Source organism: Alosa alosa, chromosome 17 (genome assembly GCF_017589495.1).
Source record: "Alosa alosa isolate M-15738 ecotype Scorff River chromosome 17, AALO_Geno_1.1, whole genome shotgun sequence".
In the NCBI taxonomy this organism is placed as follows: Eukaryota; Metazoa; Chordata; class Actinopteri; order Clupeiformes; family Clupeidae; genus Alosa; species Alosa alosa.
The window spans coordinates 4855976-4869210 of NC_063205.1; the positions used below are offsets into that span (position 1 = coordinate 4855976).

The following is a 13235-nucleotide window of genomic DNA, read 5'->3' on the forward strand; positions in this document are numbered from 1 at the left end:
CCTAGCTATGGGCAGAGGTTAACAGCCCGAGGACATCCTGCAGGCGCTTCTGTAACTGATGAAATCCCCTTGACAGACAAGACACCTGCAGACCTGATGGACCGGACACATGAGGGGCAAGTGCAAAATGCAACTGGCCATTAGATGAGGAGCCAAGTGGAAATGATGCAGAGCCTTGTCCATGTCTTCTTCACTGACTACTAATGCTTTATCACGCCTACTTCACCATCACACTAACAAGATCCTTCTGGCAAAATCAAAACTAAAACTCTAAAGCGTGCTCATACTGCATCCATGAGTGATCACACCCAACCAAAGATTCTAGAACTCTGTTTTAGAATCTTTGCACCCAACTAATATTTATTGGCAGATGAAGTTTTGCATGGTCAAATATATGTGTATAAAGGTATGTATTTGCCGATGAGGTTTTGCATGGTCAAATATATGTGTATAAAGGTATCCCATCCCGTTCTCAGCAAAAACACGTCTTCTTCGAAGACGAAATATGCAGGAATACTTTGGAGACTGTCAACCGCAGAGCCACAGTGACCAGGGTAATGGTGACCCGAGTTCAGCAGTGACCAGGGTAATGGTGACCGAGTTCAGCAGTGTACGCATATGCAGAGCCACAGTGACCAGGGTAATGGTGACCGAGTTCAGCAGTGTACGCATATGCAGAGCCACAGTGACTAGGGTAATGGTGACCGAGTTCAGCAGTGTACGCATATGCAGAGCCACAGTGACCAGGGTAATGGTGACCGAGTTCAGCAGTGGACGCATATGCAGAGCCACAGTGACCAGGGTAATGGTGACTGAAGTCAGCAGTGGACGCATATGCAGAGGATTACAGATGCACTTCAGAAAGACAAAATGAAAGACCATGGAAATGAAGGCGCTGACTGAATTTACATCTAATTTAACCACTTTTACAGCTATTAGTAAGACAAACCGTATAGGCCTTGCTGCTTCATTTAACACCTAATCTGAGAAAAAAAAAAACTGAATCCTCATTATGTTAATAAGAACGTAAATAAGGTTATTGGTAATAAATTAGATATGGAATATTCTAATATATATAATATTATATATATTAGAAAAAGACACCAAATCTTGAACATTTGGGCTTTAGCTCTGATAAAAGCTCAGTATGAACTGCTGCCTCAGGTGAGGCATGACTAATAATTGCTCCATGTAAAGTACACCTCACTTGATTAAGTATTCTCACTGATCTCTGCATTTAATAGGTGGGTAACTAGCCATATATCCACAACATTTTTAATGGTAAATATGCAGAAGCGCACGTGCGCACACACACACACACACACACACACACACACACACACACACACACACACACACACACACACACAGCAGATGGCATTAGTGCAGACACAGCACAGGAAAGTACCACCTTGGGACTGGTACCGTTCTCAGGTTAAACTACTCTGTGAAGTTGCAATAAGAGACAGCGCAGCTCTAATGAAGTCATTAGTGTGATGTTGGGTGTGATGAGTGATCACACCCAACCAAAGATTCTAGAACTCTGTTCTAGAATCTTTGCACCCAACTAATATTTATTGGCCGATGAGGTTTTGCATGGTCAAATATATGTGCATAAAAGGTATCCCATCCCGTTCTCAGCAAAAACACGTCTTCTTCGAAGACGAAATATGCAGGAATACTTTGGAGACTGTCAACCGCAGAGGTATCCCATCCCGTTCTCAGCAAAAACACGTCTTCTTCGAAGACGAAATATGCAGGAATACTTTGGAGACTGTCAACCGCAGCCCCAAAAACTTGCTCTGATGTATATCCAATATTTCAAGAGTCAGCAAGAAACAGTGGGAGACATTGTGGTCATTCCTGAGAACACAGGCCAGTCAGGTTAACCGATTCTCATCCCCCCTGCACACCAAATGCCTGAATCGAAGTTTCTGACCTAGCAAAGTGGTGAGACATTATCAGACACATTTACTAATTGGCTGCACTGTTGCGAGCAAAACCCATTAAAGTTTAGCCCACTGGATGACTTTAACTCCTCACTATGGCTGAAAGAGCTGAACTTGAGTCTACTGCAGAGGCAAGCATTTCATCTGCTGTGGCCTGGGCTGCACGCTCCAGTGGAGGAGTCAGGAGATAGCTCCCTATTCCCTAACACTCCCAACTTTGAGATGCTCCAGAAGGAATTTCTGCCTCCAGCACTTTGATGTGGACCAAAGGCTGAGGAAAATGGGATATAATGGGACCTTGGGAGTCACCGGATGCAACCAACAGAGAATAGTGTAGGCATTACTTAGAAAGATTCAGGATAGATTCCGAATAGGGGAACTATACCATATACCGTATTTTCCGGACTATAAGTCGCACCGGAGTATAAGTCGCACTAGTCAAAAAATGTGTCATGAAGAGGAAAAAAAACATATATATAAATATATATATGTTGCACCTGAGTCGCAGGACCAGCCAAACTATGAAAAAAAGTGTGACTTATAGTCCGGAAAATACGGTATTTACTATATTATCTAGGTTCCAGTTCAAGCTGGGCTATGAAAAACGCCATGAGACATGTTCATATGCTACGGAGCTATATCAATAAATCTCAACTGAACAGAAAAAGAAAAACTGTGATTCACATCTCAATAATTACAGAGTGTTGTTACACAGGCCTCTGAGCACGCACTAGCTGCTCAGTTCTTGTTTACCATTCATACCAAGCAAGCCTGTGAGCCTTCTAGGTTTCCCATTTGGGGATTTGAAACAGTGCTCAGAACTGGCCCCGTTGCAAACTCTCTCTGCAGTGCAGTGGCTTTCCATTCAAATGTTTATGTGCTGACAAAGGAAACCATTAAGAGAATTTCTTTATATCAGTGACCTCTTCTTTTACTCACATTAAATTTAAATTAAAATTGATCCTGGATCAGCTAATTAAAAGATGAGCTTCACTTTTGTAACCTTGGTAAACAGCTAAGTCAGCCAGTTTATTAAAAATAAGTGCTTAGACCAATGTAACTTACTACATTACTTTTGTCTTTTAAATGTTCATGCAAGCACTCTACTGGAAAAAAACGAAACAAAACAAAACAGATGAGAGAAGATAGTAGGTCTGGTTCCAGGAGCCCCAGTGACCAGGGTAATGGTGACCGAGTTCAGCAGTGACTAGGGTAATGGTGACCGAGTTCAGCAGTGACTAGGGTAATGGTGACCGAGTTCAGCAGTGACTAGGGTAATGGTGACCGAGTTCAGCAGTGACCAGGGTAATGGTGACCGAGTTCAGCAGTGACTAGGGTAATGGTGACCGAGTTCAGCAGTGACCAGGGTAATGGTGACCGAGTTCAGCAGTGACTAGGGTAATGGTGACCGAGTTCAGCAGTGACTAGGGTAATGGTGACTGAGTTCAGCAGTGTACGCATATGCAGAGCCACAGTGACTAGGGTAATGGTGACCGAGTTCAGCAGTGACCAGGGTAATGGTGACCGAGTTCAGCAGTGACTAGGGTAATGGTGACCGAGTTCAGCAGTGACCAGGGTAATGGTGACCGAGTTCAGCAGTGTACGCATATGCAGAGCCACAGTGACTAGGGTAATGGTGACCGAGTTCAGCAGTGACTAGGGTAATGGTGACCGAGTTCAGCAGTGACTAGGGTAATGGTGACTGAGTTCAGCAGTGACTAGGGTAATGGTGACTGAGTTCAGCAGTGTACGCATATGCAGAGCCACAGTGACTAGGGTAATGGTGACCGAAGTTCAACAGTGACCAGGGTAATGGTGACCGAGTTCAGCAGTGACTAGGGTAATGGTGACCGAGAGTTCAGCAGTGACAGTGGTAATGGTGACTGAGTTCAGCAGTGCACGATATGCAGAGCCACAGTGACTAGGGTAATGGTGACCGAGTTCAGCAGTGACTAGGGTAATGGTGACCGAGTTCAGCAGTGACTAGGGTAATGGTGACTGAGTTCAGCAGTGTACGCATATGCAGAGCCACAGTGACTAGGGTAATGGTGACCGAGTTCAGCAGTGACTAGGGTAATGGTGACCGAGTTCAGCAGTGACTAGGGTAATGGTGACTGAGTTCAGCAGTGACTAGGGTAATGGTGACCGAGTTCAGCAGTGACTAGGGTAATGGTGACCGAGTTCAGCAGTGACTAGGGTAATGGTGACCGAGTTCAGCAGTGACTAGGGTAATGGTGACCGAGTTCAGCAGTGGACGCATATGCAGAACCACAGTGACCAGGGTAATGGTGACCGAGTTCAGCAGTGGACGCATATGCAGAGGATTACAGATGCACTTCAGAAAGACAAAATGAAAGACCATGGAAATGAAGGCGCTGACTGAATTTACCTCTAATTTAACCACTTCTTACAGCTATTAGTAAGACAAACCGTATAGGCCTTGCTGCTTCATTTAACACCTAATCTGAAAAAAAAAAAAAAAAAAAAAAAAAAAAAAACAAATCCTCATTATGTTAATAAGAACGTAAATAAGGTTATTGGTAATAAATTAGATATGGAATATTCTAATATATATAATATTATATATATTAGAAAAAGACACCAAATCTTGAAGCTTTAGCTCTGATAAAAGCTCAGTATGAACTGCTGCCTCAGGTGAGGCACGACTAATAATTGCTCCATGTAAAGTACACCTCACTTGATTAAGTATTCTCACTGATCTCTGCATTTAATAGGTGGGTAACTAGCCGTATATCCACAACATTATTAATGGTAAATATGCAGAAACGCACATGCACACACACACACACACAGCAGATGGCATTAGTGCAGACACAGCACAGGAAAGTACCACCTTGGGACTGGTACCGTTCTCAGGTTAAACTACTCTGTGAAGCTGCAATGAGAGACAGCGCAGCTCTAATGAAGTCATTAGCAGGGAGGCTACCTCTGTCCCTCTGGTCCTGCAGTCGGACTCCCCTCTCCTGACAGCCACTGCACCATGGCTTGCATGGGTAATGCCACTGCACCATGGCTTGCATGGGTAATGCCACTGCACCATTTGAGCCCATTAAGGGCCTATTTGCTAGAGCAGTTAGCCATTCCAAAAAAAAAACCCTGGGATTCACATATTGTCCTAGCATCCAGTCAAACATCCAGACAAGTCAAATTCTGTCTCGACATCTGATGGACTGGGCTGAATTAGAGTCTCTGGCCAGCACCGGGCAGAAAACCAGCAGCTCCTCTTGGACATCTTAGAATAGAAGGAGGGGGCTTAATTGGTTCAATTACAGCAGAAATTAAATACTCTGATGGAGAGGGACCTCGGAGGAAGTGGGCCATAATGACCATAATTGGTCAGTGCATCCATATTAGGGGTTTTTAATCAAGTTACTGAGGAGCGATCATACGGATTTGACAAATGAACAGCCACATGGAGCCTGCATCCATGTGGAATCCAGAAGCAGGCTCTCTACCACAGCCTTCCCATCGGAGAGGCTTCTATGTTTAGCTCTGAGGCTCTCAATGCAAACAAAGGCTTCTGCAATCTATACTTGCCCCACACTCAAATGGTACATGTACTTTACAAAAGCTTTTACTTATGTCCGTTTTCATTTACAGGAAAGCACTCAACAGAGCTCGACAGACATCTGAAAGCCACGTTTATGCAACAGCAGGTTTATGCAACATGTATGCTCACCTCTATAGAAACCCCTAAACAAACAGCTATAGGGATGACGACGAGTAGTAGAAGCATTAAGTACATGAAGCGGGAACGCATGCCATATTCTTCTAAGAGATAGCCAGCTGGCTGCAGCATGCTGTTTTCAGGGGCTGCATGAAATATTCATTCACGAAACTCGGCTAATTCTGGCCATCAGGATCTTTAAGGTGAGCTACTATGACACAGATTGTTATGGTGGGCAAGGGAGGGTGAGAGCCAGCAGTCATTTTCACTCAATTTGGTTATGCATTAAACATTCATGGGATGAATTTCATTCTATTTCTGGCCCCTGTTCTGTTGAGGAATACGCAGCCCAGTAGAAAAATAAGCTAAGGTAAGCTTAGCTCAGTCTACCTAGAAGCGGGTATAGGCAGAACCTGGAGAAATGTGGATGAATGTGGAAGAAAGACGTTGTGTTTCGGTATGCCTCACCACTGTGACATGAGCCTCATGAGCCAAGCTAGGAGTTGTTAAGATAAGAGAATATAACTGTATTTGTCCCACAGAGATGCTGGTCTGTGCAAGAGCAGCTCACAGCACTGTACAATAGTGTGTGTAGGAGGGCCTGATAAGAGGACCACACTCCCGTAACTGGCAGGGTACAGCTGATGTTTCTCAATGCTCCTTTCCAGACAGGCACCTCCATGGCAAGGCTGCAAGGTGCTCTACTTTTTTTGGGGCCGCACATGACAAACGGAGGCTGTGTTTTTTTTTTTTTTTTTGTGAGAAAGACAGATGGAGGGAGGAGTTGGTCTCGGAGGACAAGTTGTTGGCGATGTGTTAACCGGCCCATAACACTGCCGCGAGTAACTCAAGCGCAGTCGTTAGCACAAAAGGTCAACCTCTCCACATTTAATTTCCCATCTCTGTTCCCGCAGGGTGAGCAGCTGATTTAAGCTCGGCGTGTCGCTGCCCACCTCCCCTCTGCTCCGGCGCGCTGAGAGAGAGGGCTCTTTGGGCTGAGGACCTCCTCCAGGCACTTCACTGCTCCTGGGACTAAGAGGGTGCTCCTGAAGATAATCATTAGCCTTTGAAAAGGAGTGTGTGAGGCCCATCTGCAAATATTCACTTGGCAAATATGCATTCCTGCGTTTCTGAAGAGAGAGAGATGAAATGCCACTGGTGAGCGATGGAGGTGTTGACGCCTCCAGAACCTCAGTCGATTATCGTTTACATAATCATAATGCTAAAGCCTGAAATACATGGTGTAGCGTACACAGTTAAACACATGCTGTGTGAGCAGCCAGGCCCTCTAATGACCTTTCTTACTCTAGATTCTCTGTAGTTTCATCTGTGGACTAGAAGGGCACTCGGAGAGCACTGACCTTTGCCAAGGCCAAATTGCGAAATCTCTGAATGAGCTCTTTCTTCAGCTGTTACACCTTTCCATCAAGTGTCATGGAAATCAGGTTGGCAGTTTTTATGTAATCCTGCTTACAGCCAATTAAAAAAAAAACACACATGAAAAACGGCTTCCTTTGTGGAGGTAATACTATAACATATGCAGAGGGGATCTAATTATATCCTCACCAAATTTCAGCAGCAATTAAGACAACTAATCACTTAATACAGTTTAATGTGTATAATACATTACTTTTTGCAGAGTGCATCTCCCCTTTTTACTTTGGAGAGTGGACAATCAATATTGTGTATTAAGTAATATCCTTGCATTATTGACTTATGCCTCACCTAACAAGTGAGAGCACTCTCACTACCAAAGTACACATGTCAACAAGCATCCCAATCAATGCCAAGGCTGCCCTCCATCTCCGCACTCCACCCAGGCCACTTAGAGCCATTCACTGGCATGTCTGGCTTCTTTAGAGGTGTCCTGGTGTACGTTTAATCAAGGTGGACAGACATTCACTCAAGCAGTCCTCTGTGCCTTGATCGCGATGCATCGCGGTGGTCCCTGGTCTCATTAACCATTGCCTGTCTTCTCCCACTGTAACACGCTGAAATGTATACATGGTACGCTATAGGCTACTCTAGAGCTAATAAGCAATAGGCAGTGTTCCCACACATTAACTTTTTACAGAACCTGAGGAAATACATACACCGCTCTCTGAAAATAAACCAAGGCAATGTGAACACACACTATGTCATGTGCTAAGTAACACCCACCAAGAAGACTGAGATCAGTACTATAGGCACAAAGGTAGGTGTCATGACAAAACTAAACACCCCCTGATAGCACCATATAGTTTAGTACATAGGCTCCCTGTGTAGGAGATGTACTAAGAATACAAAAAAATAACTACATACATTAGTCATCTAAAGACAGCAAATAAATCTGGTAACAACCTATACTGTAGGCACTTGAGCTGAGCTTGATCCATGTCACCAACGCAGTTGAGAGGGCAACTGTGCATCCATCACGATGGCTATAGCTCTACTTAGCCCTCTGACTAGCCCTTACAAGTCTCCCAGATTGATGTTTATGAGGCAACAAAAGCAGTTGTATTCCCATGGAGGAGAAACCATTCACACTTGACAGTCTCTTGATATGCTGCTTGAGTTTCCACCAATGTCCAAATGAATATTGCATCCTAAAGAAGCGGAGCCGTAACACAGGCATCTGGTGTCCGACAAAAGCCTTTTTTTTTTTTTTACATGTTTAAGGCAGAGAGATGACCAAGCTTGTAGCTTTAGAGACGCATGATTATTAGGAGGGAGCTGGGGGAAATGCATTAACAGATGACACACAGCGGTGAGTTTGGAGGCGTAATTGTAGAGCCTATGCTCGGCTCGTTCCTCTGTAGTGGGAGAAGGGCTGATAAAGAGGCCCAGGGGAGCGGCGCGTGCGGAGGCAGGTATTTAAGAGACGGCGAGGAGGAGGCGCGAGGAGGAGGAGGTAATGAGCACAGGTGGTGCGGAGTTCTCACCCGTCCTTAAAAGCCTCCTGGTGAAATCACTTCGTCTTCATTTACCTACACAAATGGGCTTCTGTACAGTGCGTCTATCGGCTGGAAGCCTTCAAATGTCAACTTGGTCATCACCGAACGCCGACATTCGTCAACGCTCGTTTCCGTGCGGAACATTTTCCTTCCTGTTTTTTGGCAACTTCTGTGCAAATGTGGATGCAAGAACTTGCACTCGAGCAGTTAATGGATGGATAATGTTCTGAGAACTGTCTTGAGAATCTTTTAATCTGAATCTAATGGCCACATTAGAAAGCTGTCACATCACAGCGCACATGTCAGAATGTGGTGGAGCTGGTGTGCGTGCGTGCGTGCATACGTGTGTGTGTGTGTGTATGTGTCATGCACATTAGAGAGTGAAAAAGAAAACGAGAGAAAAATGAGAAGATGACAGGGTGTGACAGGGTGAGGGGAGAGAGAGAGAGAGAGAGAGAGAGAGAGAGAGAGAGAGAGAGAGAGAGAGAGAGAGAGAAAGAGAGACAGAAGGAGTGTATTGGTGGAGGGGGTGACAGCCTCTTTGTAGGTACTGTACCTGGTAGGTGTCCCAGAGTCGGATGGTGCAGCGCAGGGGCAGCTCCCTCATCAGCAAGTTGTTCATCCAGCGGAAGGCAAACTGCAGGTACTCCACCTCATACTGCTGCAGGTGGCGATGCACCGTATCTGCAGAGAGAGCACAGGGGGCCCACCAATCAATAACCTCCGCCAGATAAAGATCCACTCCACAACACTCCAGGCCACTTGCAACTGTACACACACACACACACACACACACACTGACTGGAACAACAGAGCTGCACAATCGGCATATCGCCACACGCATACACACAATCACGTACTCGCACCACAACATCGGTCACTGTGCTGTCATCTCAAACAATGTAATTACCGAGCTGTCACAGGCCACTTCTAGAAAGGCATTATATTTTTTGGGAAAGGAAAAATCACAATAATTTACAGAGAAGGTCTTAATCAGTGCAGACATGTTATTGAATGCCTGGCTTTCATCTAATATGTGACACGGATGAATTAATCACCCTGCCAAAACGTACCCATCCACCTCGCCTTAAAAGGAAGCATGCTGCGTACCCATCACACACTCGACAAGTTGCTCGTGCGTCTTAACACACACATACACACATACACCTAAATACAGATGCACGACAGATGTGTGTACATTCACACACTCAAAAGGTGTGTATTGAAGCGACAAGCTCACAGAGGTGTCCACCCAGCGTGCTCCAACAGGAAGATATCTGCAGATGTGCCGCGCATGTTTTTCCACAAGGGTGAGGCAAACAGCGTCGGTAATCTCACACCCCTCCCAGACACCTTCACTCTCACACAGAAACGCATCATACAAACAACTTATCCTCATTAACAGTGAATAAATCAATCTGGCAAAACATTTGCCGTGGAGCACCGAGTTTAAAAGAAAGACAGGCGCGTGCGCTCCACAATTAATGAAAACTGTGAATGTCACCAAATATCTACAGCTACTCAGCTACAAATGAGAGATGTCAACCGTGGCATTCATCAGCCAGGCAGCGCCACCGCCATCATCAGGGCCGCGCGGCTGACGTGTGGGTGAGCGGTTGTGCGGAGACGCAGGGGCGGGTCAGCTGGTTCTCCGGCAGATGTCAGCTGGCACGCCACCGCGGAGGCGGACGGCCCTGGCAGACGCGGGGCGCGGGAGGACAGGCCAGGGTCAGGGAGCAGCGCAAGACAAGTGAGCCGCTCGCCGCGTTTCTGCTGAGCTGGGTACTTCCCACTGACTCCTGCTCTCCCCCATCCATCCCATAATTGCATCTGTGCTGACCCTCTCGCTTTTCTCATCAGTGGCCATATCCAGGCCACCGGCCAGCACAGGTCCCGCACGGCGCCCTCACACTCCGAACAGAGCCTCTTCAGTAACTGCATTACAAAGTCTCAGAACCTCAGCCACTCCAAACAGAGGCAGAATAGCAGCCAACCTGCCTGTGTGTTACCTGCAGGACTGCAGTATGGTTCAAGGGGTCCTGCTGCATCACAATAATAGTTTGCCTACTTGGAATTCATAAAGCTTCTGTAATTTAGAGGCTGGTGAAACAGGAACTTGGTTTCAGTCAGTGGATGCTAATATTTGAGGGACATTTGTTTATGCTTTACAATGCAGTGTTAAAGCAGCCAGACAAACACAAACACTCCTTTCACTCACAAATAACTGTTATCCTTCAGTAAGCCCGATGGCTTAAATCAAAGTAAATACCTTGCACTCAAACAAAGTCATTTGAGCCTGACAGATAATGGCTTGCTATAGAGCACAAAGGATGTGTACAGGTGTATCTAAGATGGAGAGAAAGACAGAGACCGTGAGAGTGAGAGTGAGAGAGAGAGAGAGAGAGAGAAAGAGAGAGAGGTAGAGAGACAGTGAGAGAGGCTAAGACACAGACTTCCCACTCTGGATCTCCTATTATGACAGTTGACAGCGTCTGTGCCGGCTGTGCTGCCGCTCTGGCAGGTTTTGGAGATGACATTTGTCACCGGCGTGCAACAGAACTACTTCCTGGGCTTCATCCCAGCCCTTCCCACTGTGCTTGTGCACAAGCCGTGTCTTCTAACTTTAGTTGCACGCGTACAATTAATCTGACTTCTACTCCCACCCCGCACCAATCAAAAGCCTTATGTATGCAAAGCTCTTTAAAATTACCATATTAGCTCACATTTTAACCTTAGCAAGTTTACATATCTCATACCTGGAAAAAGGGTTTTATTTTTTAAAAAATCAAATGCATTCCATCACAGGAATGAAAAAATTACTCACACACAAGAAAAAGATCCAAATAGAACAACTAGCTGAAAGAGAAATGCTCTGACGAGAACCAAGGGGCATTGGGGGATGGGATGGGGGGGGGGAAGGAAAAAAAGAATTGCCCACAACAAGCGGCTGCCTACGAGCGCTAAGACAGAGGCTGATCCCTGACCAGCATGGCACAGGCCTCCGCACTCACACACAGATTAAAATGTGCATTTATAGTGGAATAAGACTCGCCACGCTGAACATCCACAAACAGCTCTGCCTGCAGAGGCAAGCAGAGTTTAGCTAATGTCAAAGCAGTCAAATTAAACCCAGCAGTCCGTTTTTTTTTTACTCTATACAAGCGGCTTGTTCAAGCCTTTTTTTCTGCCTCACTTTTGAATACTTCCCTTCCCCAACAGTCGGAATCCAGCGTTAAAATGATTTGTGTGCAGAAGCCGTGCTTCACGCTTTCATTTACATAAATAAATTCACCTTCAGCAATTTGCATGCTGATCAAGCCCTGAATGCATTCACACACACACACACACACAGAGAAAGAGAGAGAAACATAGAGATAAGGATGAAACATTATTGCCGTACAGGGAGACAAGAGCGAGCAGCGGTGTTCCCTGGCATCACGCAACACTTGCGGGGAAAGCGCCCAACAATGAAGCCACTAATTACAGCCAGTGTCCCTGATTGGGCTCTAAGCAGCCCATGTCTGCCGTGTGTGTGTGTGGCTCTCTACGTGAGGAGTACTAAGTGCCAGAGCTAATGAGAGAGTGGGAGGACGAAGAGATGGTGGTGGAGAGTGCTCGCAGGCACTACGGGTCAACTGTGGCCACCAATCTGCTCACAACTGGCCAAGCTCAGATGACAGTAACTGATGCAAAGTGTTTTTAATTCAGTTCAGACCACGGCAGGACTTGAGTAGGCCTCTTGGCTGAAGGCTGAGCCAATCACTTATTAGGGTGAATGTGGGGGCTTCTCAAGCCTTTACTGTGAAAGGCCAGCAGGAGGCTATAAGTAATGAGGAACAGGAAATAGATAGATAGATAGATAGATAGATAGATACTTTATTGATCCCTAGGGGAAATTCAAGGAATGAGTAGTTGTGAGATGGGGAGTGGGATCGAGAAATGACCTGGACCTGTATCCTGGTGGGGACTATGATTTTTAACTTATAGTTGATCGGTGTCCCTCGGATTTTTGGACTGCAACAGAGCCTACTGTACATATCTTACATACAAGACAGTCACATTTATAATGTAATGTAACGCAAAAGTAAAACAGACTTTTTACGGTTCATGACTATAAATCAAAATAGACGCAGCAGGTCTCTTGTTAAAATGTTCCTTTGTTACAATTGCAGCTGATCTGCCCTACTATGTTGAATATTTAGAAAGTAACCTACATGACTAAAGCGAGACTAAAGTTAACTAAAGCGAGACTTGAGAATGGATATCAGACATTTGAAAGGAAAGAATATGAAGGAAAATGGCACGATGTCCACAAACATCGTCATTTTCTGTCTAAAGTCAGTGCCGGTATACTGTATCATCGAATGTGGCGATTGGCAATTAATAGGCCAATCGCCTATTTCTCAGACGCGTAATGTGTTTAACGCAAAATGTTTATAACTTCAATAATTGTTCACATTTAATACAGGGTAATGACAACCACTTCCTCTCAAAAATAAACAAACAGTCGGCTGCAGATACATCAAAAGCATAATTTGAATCCTTCCCGAGGTGACAGCTGGAGCTGCAGAGCTGGTCTCTGAGGCACTGGAGGACATTACACTTAACTCAGGAACTTTAGATGCACTTACTTTGCCTACATGAACTTTTGCTTTACAATCCATT

At 45.4% G+C, this 13235-nt stretch overlaps 1 protein-coding gene across 4 annotated transcripts in view; it reads right to left on the bottom strand.

The window, feature by feature from the left end:
• tbc1d22a (TBC1 domain family, member 22a) overlaps nt 1-13235 on the bottom strand; it is a 101429-nt gene that overhangs the window by 25138 nt on the left and 63056 nt on the right. For all 4 annotated transcript variants that reach the window (XM_048267730.1, XM_048267728.1, XM_048267729.1 and 1 more), the window contains one exon: nt 9127-9254. In XM_048267730.1, coding sequence (XP_048123687.1) covers nt 9127-9254 — 128 coding nt within the window. The remainder of the gene's footprint in view (nt 1-9126; nt 9255-13235) is intronic.